Source organism: Triticum urartu, chromosome 6, assembly GCF_003073215.2.
Source record: "Triticum urartu cultivar G1812 chromosome 6, Tu2.1, whole genome shotgun sequence".
Lineage (NCBI taxonomy): Eukaryota > Viridiplantae > Streptophyta > Magnoliopsida > Poales > Poaceae > Triticum > Triticum urartu.
The window spans coordinates 21,621,848-21,631,286 of NC_053027.1; the positions used below are offsets into that span (position 1 = coordinate 21,621,848).

General features: G+C 41.1%; 1 protein-coding gene across 4 annotated transcripts; it reads left to right on the top strand.

Moving 5' to 3' along the window:
- The first annotated feature begins 2,709 nt into the window (after positions 1 to 2,709).
- LOC125513966 (signal peptide peptidase 1-like) lies at positions 2,710 to 8,833 on the top strand. 4 transcript variants are annotated; one of them, XM_048679205.1, is made up of 12 exons: positions 2,710 to 2,821; positions 3,468 to 3,606; positions 3,703 to 3,818; positions 3,943 to 4,094; positions 4,199 to 4,284; positions 4,915 to 5,042; positions 5,149 to 5,199; positions 6,042 to 6,128; positions 6,220 to 6,289; positions 7,922 to 8,061; positions 8,176 to 8,253; positions 8,412 to 8,833. In XM_048679205.1, exons 2-12 carry the CDS (start codon positions 3,567 to 3,569, stop codon positions 8,490 to 8,492), a joined length of 1,029 nt encoding a protein of 342 aa, XP_048535162.1. In that variant the 5' UTR covers positions 2,710 to 2,821; positions 3,468 to 3,566; the 3' UTR covers positions 8,493 to 8,833. The 4 variants fall into 4 exon arrangements, with proteins under 4 accessions (XP_048535162.1, XP_048535161.1, XP_048535159.1 ...); XM_048679204.1 differs by having other exon boundaries at positions 2,716 to 2,821; positions 3,465 to 3,606; XM_048679202.1 differs by lacking the exon at positions 2,710 to 2,821 and adding an exon at positions 3,052 to 3,243 and having other exon boundaries at positions 3,465 to 3,606.
- Positions 8,834 to 9,439: the final 606 nt, after the last annotated feature.

The window sequence follows — 9,439 nt, forward strand, 5'->3', positions numbered from 1 at the left end:
TCTTCGCAATTGGGGTACAACCCTTTTTTGTGATCCTCTAACATGTGATCGAACTTCAGCTTCTCCTTTTGACTTTCGCATTGCGTCCTTGCATCGACAATGACCCGGCGAAGATCATCATCATTGGGCACATCGTCTGGTTCCTCTTGATCTTCAACAGCTTCACCCGTTGCAGCATCATTGGGCACATCGTCTGGTTCCTCTTGATCTTCACCAGCTCCCCCCGTTGCAGCATCACCGTATTCAGGGGGCACATAGTTGTCATCGTACTCTTCTTCTTCGTCGTCTTCCATCATAACCCCTATTTCTCCGTGCCTCGTCCAAACATTATAGTGTGGCATGAAACCCTTGTAAAGCAGGTGGCTATGAAGGATTTACCGGTTAGAGTAAGACATCGTATTCCTACATTTAGTGCATGGACAACACATAAAACCATTCTGCTTGTTTGCCTCAGCCGCTTCGAGAAACTCTTGCACGCCCTTAATGTACTCGGAGGTGTGTCTGTCACCGTACATCCATTGCCGGTTCATCTGCGTGCATTATATATAATTAAGTGTCCAAATTAATAGAAGTTCATCATCACATTAAAACCAAAGTACATACATAGTTCTCATCTAACAACATATAGCTCTCCAGAGCATCTAATTAATTAAACCATACATTGAAACTATGTAAAATATTTCAATGCGAAAACAAATGCGATCATAATCGTAACCAAGGTAACAATTGATCCAACGGCATAATGATACCAAGCCTCTGTATGAATGGCATATTTTCTAATCTTTCTAATTTTCAAGCGCATTGCATCCATCTTGATCTTGTGATCATCGACGACATCCGCAACATGCAACTCCAATATCATCTTCTCCTCCTCAATTTTTTTTATTTTTTCCTTCAAGAAATTGTTTTCTTCTCCAACTAAATTTAACCTCTCGACAATAGGGTCGGTTGGAATTTCCGGTTCACATACATCCTAGATAAATAAAATCTATGTCACGTTGGTCGGCATAATTTTCATAAACAATAAATGAACCAATAGTTATAAAGATAATATATATATATATATATATATATATATATATATACCACATCCGAATCATAGACAGGACGAGGGCCGACGGGGGCGGATACCAAAACCATTGCACTATATAAGATGCAATAGTAAAAGTAAGAAAATAATACAAGTATCTATGTAAACATACAAGTAAGAATATTTTTTCCTTTCAGAAAGAAGATAAAACAAGAGGCTCACCACGGTGGTGCCGGCGATGAGCTCGGCGCGGGTGATCGACGGCGGTGAAGACGGGGACGGGGCGTGACGGACCGCTAAACCTAGACAAATATTGAGGAAAATGAAGTTTGGAGGTCGAGCTTGGAGAGGAGAAAGCTTGAGTAGTGTGGCTCGGGCATTCCATCGAATACCTTGTGTGCATAGGAGGTGAGCTAGAGCACCACCAAGCCCTCTCCTCCTCGGCCAGAAAAAACAGAGCAGTGTGCTCTGCTCTTGCGCGAGGGGGTATATATAGGAACCACCATTGGTCCCGGTTGGTGGCATGAACCGGGACTAGCCATTGGTCCCGGTTCATGCCACCAACCGGGGCCAATGGTGGTGGGCCAGGAGCGAGGCCCATTGGTTCCGGTTCATCCCACCAACCGGGACCAAAGGTCCAGACGAACCGGGACCAATGGCCCACGTGGCCCGGCCGGCCCCCTGGGCTCACGAACCGGGTCCAATGCCCCCATTGGTCCTGGTTCTGGACTGAACCGGGACTAATGGGCTGACCCGGCCTGGACCTTTGCCCCCTTTTCTACTAGTGTAAACACATGCCATTTTCTTTGGAACAACATGATAATTCTTCGGAGGAAGGTATTTTCTTCTAAAAACCGCCACCGTTCGATCTAGCATTGCAATTGTCAGCAAAACGCGTTTGTTTGCCATCCCCTACCAGGGAATGTCAGCCAAATAATATTTCCGGTGGTTTATAATAGCTCCCAAAGAGACCAAAGAAACAAAAATAAATTCCCACAAATAAACAAAACGTAAAAAAACATGTTTATCTCGATTTCTATGGTTATTGCAGTTTTGGTCTTTAGTCCAATGTCACAACAATGTTGTTTGCTAAATGATTGTTCTTCTAAACCGTCATACGTATAACCCAAATTTCCTTGATTCCAGTTAATTGATTTATACTCGTAAAGTACAAAGGAAAAATCTATGGGAAAACTTATTACTACGCAATAAATGCTATCCAATTTTTATAAATAGATATAAAGATAGGTAGTACTCAAAAGATAAGGCTGCCCGTAATGGGAGTATCATAGGTAGTATCATGCATGCCAACTAAGCAATTTTGATGAGGTGACATAGAATTAACTGAAGAAAGAGAGGCTTGAGTATCATATCATGATACCGTATCATATTAAATGATGTGCTACTTTGTGTCATGCATGGCAATAAATATAGTCCTCTATGATACCAACATATGATACTATGCATTAGGAATGTAGTATCATATACTAGTATCATATACTAGTATCATATGCATGATACTTCCCATTACAACCAGCCTAAGAGAGACCGGCCATTTTAAATACGGGAAATAAATAAATGGATACCGCACATATGGAAAAGAAGCTCGCATTTATTACATGATAAATACCAATAAAATGCAAAAAATTAAGTACAAAGATAGAGATAGAAACAAGATACATCAACCGACTATAACATCACACACCATTAGGAAGGAGACTGAACAATCCGCAAAGCTCCACGAACAAGACTGGTATTTGCGGTGGATATCAGAAGATGCATCCCATCTAGGTACGCTAATACCCGAGATCTTGGTCGATTCTAACATCCTCCTTCCCTTTTACGGCATCGATTTTCTACCTAAACGCTTTGAAATTCAGATCCCTATACCAAGTATGTGTCGTGGTTGATGGATTTTGGGGACGGTTTTTGTTGGTGGTTTGCTGCGTGAAACTAACGGCTGGGATTCGACGTGGGAACCCATCTCAAATCGGGGGTGGGGCTACTAGTAGTAGTAGTACTAGTACAACGTGCTTGCTACCCTCTTGTCTTCCTCACGAGTCACCCGTGAAGCAAACCGTCCGCCCCCGGATTCACCCCCGTGACGCCGGCGCCGTCGGAACCCCTCCTCCGCCGTCTACCGGCCGGCCGTTCCCCCAGATCTGCCGTCGTGGAGATCGGTCTCGGCCGATCTCCATCCCCGTCGCTTCACGGTGGGCGTTGCTAAGCCCGAAATCGCGTTCTTGGTTTCTATTTTTAGTTCACGAGTGTCGGACCATCCGGCGACGGTGATCTGAGATTGTTTCGTTGTAATTTGTTAGGAAGCTTAGCTGGGTAGGCGTAGCGCGCGCAGTCTAGTCATCCTAGTGTGCTACCAAGGTGAAATTTCGCTTCTGAATTTCTGATTCACCGGTGCTTGCTCATTTTTTTCCAGCAGGAACAGGGCACTCTGTCTGAACTGAAGCACCTGGACTATTTTTGGCAATAAAGGGGTCACAAAAAGCTCCCGGCTGATCTTCTTGACCGTGCCGCGACGATGAGGACACATGAGCGTGCTGCGAACTTGGCCCTTGCTGGTGTGTTCAATTTCTTGACAATTCAGTTATCAACCTGCCTGTCGCCTGATTTCCTAATTTGCAGTCCTCATTCATGTGTTTTATGACATTGTGCAGGTTTGAGCTTGGCGCCGCTGGTCATCAACGTGAACCCGAACCTGAATGTGATACTCACAGCGTGTCTTACCGTCTATGTGGGCTGTTACCGGTCTGTCAAGGCCACTCCACCCTCTGTGAGCAACATGTCCCTCTCTATCTATTCTCTCAATGTTGAGCTGCTAACCTAGATTGACACTAAATTCTTGCATATTGCTCTGCTCAACTTATTATTAACTTTTTCCGTTTCTTCTTATGCAGGAGACGATGTCCAAGGAGCACGCGATGCGGTACCCTCTGGTGGGGAGTGCTATGCTTCTGTCTCTGTTCCTGCTGTTCAAGTTCCTCTCCAAGGACCTGGTCAATGCTGTTCTCACCGCCTACTTTTTCATTCTTGGGATCGCCGCTCTCTGGTAATTCCAACTGTTCTTCAAATAGCTTTTCCGCATAGATATAAACACTTAAAACTGTAAATGTGAACTTACAGACATTTGTGTTGCCCTACTTCCTTATGCAGCGCAACGTTGCTTCCTTCCGTAAAGCGTTTTCTTCCAGAAGGGTGGAATGATAATGCCATCATTTGGCGTGCTCCGTATTTCCACTGTATGATTCCCGCCTTCATTTTGTTTGATGCTCACTTGCTTTGTGCTCTATATCCTGAAGCTCATGCCAGATTATACTGCAAAATTCATGTTACTAGTCTGCTATCCTCACGCACTGTATATTCTTTTTCATCTCTAGTATTTCTAAGTTGCCATATATATACTTTACAATAATAATGTGCTAACCAAGAGTCCAAATACTGACGTATTGAGTACTCTAACTTGAACAGAGTTCAATAAAATTCAGCACTCATGCTTTTGTAGACCAGTAGTTCATTTTAGAGGTGAACAGCGAAACTGCCTGTACTTTATTTTGGCAACATGATATTGCTCAGTTGCTCTGCAAAAAACTGGGGTAATCAATTGGCATGTAAACATACATTTTTTGTGACAATGTTTCATTTGATATAGTGTGCCATTTTTCTTGGTGTACTGGAATCTCGGTACATCTGCAAGATCTGTGTTGCTTTTGTTGCTTCGTATGTAATAATATGACTCTTGTCTTGAGTTTTTATTAAATTCAGCCTTACCATATCTGACAAACACAACACAGATGCACCTTCTTGATGATATTAAAAGTTTACAAGATTGACTCTGATGATGATTTATGCTTGTTAACTTCATATTTCAGCGCTCTCGGTGGAGTTTACCAAGTCTCAAGTTGTTGCTTCAATCCCAGGATTTTTCTTTTGCGTATGGTATGTCATGAAGAAGCATTGGCTGGCCAACAATGTTTTGGGAGTTGCATTCTGTATTCAGGTGTGTCCTTACTTCTAGAGTTTTAAGGTCAATATGCCTTGCTAGAATAATTTTCCTCTCTATTTTTTACTTGTTCAACCTTAATACTCTAGTTCTTACCTTGCAGGGAATTGAGATGCTATCACTAGGATCGTTCAAAACTGGTGGTATTCTCTTGGTATGTGTTCACTCAAAGTTTGTAACGAGCTGAAACTTATGTATTCCTATTTTCTGCTGTTCTTGTAAACCTCTTTTATTATTTCAGCCACCTACATATCTTTCTCTTTCTCACCTCTCTGCTATCATAATCCTTACTTCGTGGAGCATGACATATATGTACAATATATATAATTTGGATAAAAATAGCATGACATGTATGTAGGGTAGATACAATTTGAAGTAGCTGATATTCTAGAATTTTTGCTAGCCTTTCTTTTCGCCGTCTTTCTAGAAAAGCAGTGTTATGCAGTGCTTGCTGGCCATATTGACGATCTGCAGTTTGCATCTCTTGATTGCACTTATCATCGTAACAAATTGTCTAGCAGCTCACTAAATGCATAGCAGTGTTCTTGTCCTTATTTCCATGATTTGTTTGTATTATAGAATCGGCTTTCAGTCAATTACTTTTACTGTGGTGATATTCTGAATGATTGTTCTCGATTTTGGTTCCGTACTTCAGAAAAATTGGTTCCCACTGTTGGTATGGTATTGGCAGGCTAACTATCCATGATTGCCTTTTCTAGTATGTAGTCTGCGCTGCACTCATCCTCTTGCAAGTAGTATTGAACAGTGATCCTACTATCTAATGGATTGGATAATTTGGAAAGTTCAACTTGTTTACTACTTTACTGATATCCACAGATTTTCCTTTTTTTGCTTGTGCATGCCTTATAAAAATGTTAGTTTCAGTCATTTCGTCAGTCCTGTTGCTGCAGTTCCATATACTGTCACTGAATCCTTCTTTTATTATTCCTTAGTATTGTTTTGTGAATGGCTGCTCCATTTCCTCATCAATTTCAGGCTGGACTTTTTTTCTATGACATCTTCTGGGTTTTCTTCACTCCAGTTATGGTCAGTGTTGCTAAATCATTTGATGCCCCAATAAAGGTTAGTGTTTTCGCTCAGTGTATTCACTCTTTTATCCCCAACATTTTTTTTCCATTTTAGTTCATATATTTTTTCCTCGTTCTGTGTGTAGCTTCTATTTCCCACCGCAGATACTGCACGCCCATTCTCTATGCTTGGCCTTGGTGATATCGTAATACCAGGTTAGTGATAAACCTGTTTTGCTACCTGGACCTTGTATTATTTATTTAAAATCAATAAAAATACGCAGCAGAGTCCTGTTGTTTCACTCAAAATAAAATAAAGTGATAAACCTGTTGGCTAGTTTCGTCTCATATTCTAGTGATATTTGCAGTGATACTGGATTTGTTCTGGTTTGTGATTTAATAGTAATTCCAGCCACATTGTAAATGACAACTCTGTTCTAGTGATAAATGGAGAACTTCTAGCCAAACTGTCATAACAATAGTATTGTTGTTGATATAGTGATGTTTGTTGTTGTTGTTGTTATGGATAGGAGATCATGTATTTTGCTTGAAAACAGAAAAGCAACAATTACCTGTTCAGACTTTGGTGACATGCTAGGCTGTTGTAATTCCACCACATGACTGGTTCCTTGTTCACTACAATTAGCAATTGCAAACAAAACTAATTTTTTGCTATCTTAGTGCATTCACTCCTTTGTCGTTCGCTGCGAATACGACCAATATATGCTGCAGGCCTGATATCAGGATTGTAGGTATGCAATAACAGCAGAAAGTAATTATGATTGGACTACTTCCAGTTGCACGCAGAAAATGCCAACTGAGGTGTGGTGTTTCTCAGATGGAGACAACCAAACTTAGCTTGAAACTACTATGTTGTATAATGACGATTTATGCTGTGGATTCTTGCTTTTTGTAGATCCTAATAACTAGACTGAATCAAATGTTTAACATGGATGCTCAGACAATTGATACATCCTCATTTCCCAGGAATGAGTTTGGTTTGTGAAAATGTTTTTACTGAAACGATGTATTAGACTCATATAGGGATGAAAATGGAGTGGAAAGTTTCCACTTTTTCAGAGGAAATATGAAAACGGAAATGAAAATTTGCAAAACGGAAATGGAAATGAATTTTTTATGTGGAAACGGAAATAAAAACGGAACATTGTTTTCCGGTGGAACTTCCGTTTCCGTAAATATGGAATTTCCGTTTCTACAATAGGCCTATGGCTGCTTTGTAGCCTAACTACTGAACAACACGCAATGACACAATGAGTAGAATGAGAAGAATGGTCATTCGATGACCAAATTTTACTACCACACACATGCTCAACTAGACCCTATACAGAATTGTCATGTACTACTACAATACTATCCTATGTTGCTATCACAACCATATTATTTTGTAGTCATGTTAAAAATTCCATAAATTTGTTTGTTTTTTGTCTATATTTCTCTATGATTCAAGGGGGTTTTAAGTTCTGGTCAAGAAAACGTTTTGTTTCCGTGTTCGCTCTGTATTCGCTTCGTGTCTGTTTCCGGTAGTATTTGTTTTCGTATTCGTTTCTGGGGTTTCTGTATTCGTTTCCGCTTCTGCAAAAAAATATGAAAACAAATATGGTAGCACCCAGTTTCATCCGTTTCCGCACCGTTTTCATCCCTAGACTCATATCTGTCAGTATAACCAAAATAAAAAGAGGTTTTTGATGCAACGCACCAAATACTTTCCCTAAGCAGTCCTCCATTATTCAATACTGAAAACACAAGCAGTGCCCTCCCATGTTTCCATAAGCATGTAACCTCTTAACGTATAAATGTACATCTAAATTTATATAATTCTGATTGCAGGCATCTTTGTCGTGCTCGCCCTGCGTTTCGACATCTCGCGAGGGATCAAGAGCCGCGGTTACTTCAACAGCGCGTTTCTGGGATACACAGCGGGTTTGACAGTAACAATAGTTGTGATGAACTGGTTCCGAGCCGCGCAGGTCAGTTCTATTGCTATTAATATATCCTCTCATCTTGTCGTTCTCTATATCCTCTAGTCTCTAGAATATTATTACCTATTTTGTTCTCTTCCTTTCGTTTCTGATGATACGCAGCCTGCTCTGTTATACATCGTTCCTGGCGTGATTGGCTTCGTCGCTGTGCACTGTTTATGGAACGCGGAAGTAAAACCGGTAATTAAGCTTGTTCCCCTCTGTCAGATATTATTTTTTTCGTTTCCTCATGTCCCATGTTCTTTGTTTCATCTTGTTTCTGAGCATATCATAGCTATAACTATAATGCACTGTCAAAACTGCGAGGCTTGTTGTTTCTGACTGTTTTACATTGCCAGCTGCTGGAGTTCAGCGAGGCGCAAGCTGAAGAGAAGGAAGAAGGTGGAGATCCTGATCATCAGAGCAAAAAGGCAGACTAGCATTCGATATAGCTGTGCTCAGGTCTTTTTAGTCGGGAGAAGATGGCCAGAGGAGAATTTTCAATAGACCGGATGATCTCAAGAACCGAGAAATCCATTCGCATCATAGAACTTCTTTTTTTTTTCGAAAATTAATTTCTGTTTGGTTGTAGAAGATGGTAAAAGGTAACTTAGTTGCTAACTTGCTATGGGACTTGCAACAGCATCCAGTTCAGTGACATAGACATGAGTACATGGCTTTACCTGCTGCCATCCAGCATTCTGTTTTCTCACACCGACTTGTTCGTGATGCTGGCATCAAGGAATTATTTGGTCCTTATTATACCCTATATTCGGTGACATTTTCTAGATTTCGCTGCTAAATTTATTGGAAATATGTATGTATTCCAGTTGGATCATCATCAGTAAACTTGGCTGCATCACAAAGAATATTTACTTCTGTATCAAGGGCAGATTTGTCTGCCAAAGCATGTCGTGTTGTGAAGCAAATCTGACTGCCGAGGTCGCTGGCATTTCTGCCTTTCGCGCATGTGTATCTGGTCGAGCTTACCGAACCAGATGAGAGCAAGCATAGCGTAGATAAAAAGAACGGAGGGCAAATCTGTCCAAAGTAGAATGACAGGTGGGCCCAAACCTAAAAATAGAGAGGTGGATTCAGTTTGTGACATGCCATTTAAAGGCAAAGAAAAGCGTGAAATGTGTGTGGTTTTATCAAAGTCTAGAAAAATGAACGTATGGGTTTGCAGCTATTCTATGAACTGTCCTGTGAGCAGCTAAAGAACGAGTACTCCTTGCAAGGCTCCTTCAAGGGTTATTTTGGGTGGGCCAAGAGCACGCTCTCAGCCGTCGCCACCACGTGTCAGCGTGCTGAGCATTCCCGGATTTTTTACGAATTTTCAGATTTTAAATGAATTTTTCTGGGTTTTTTTCCTAGTTTTCCCTAGGTT

Bases quoted from the DNA above. Each gene is read 5' to 3' on its own strand.
- LOC125513966 (XM_048679205.1), top strand. From the start codon at position 3,567: ATGAGGACACATGAGCGTGCTGCGAACTTGGCCCTTGCTG. The intron at 4,095-4,198 runs GTAATTCCAACT...TTCCTTATGCAG, and splicing joins CTTGGGATCGCCGCTCTCTG to CGCAACGTTGCTTCCTTCCG. The intron at 8,254-8,411 runs GTAATTAAGCTT...TTACATTGCCAG, and splicing joins GGAACGCGGAAGTAAAACCG to CTGCTGGAGTTCAGCGAGGC.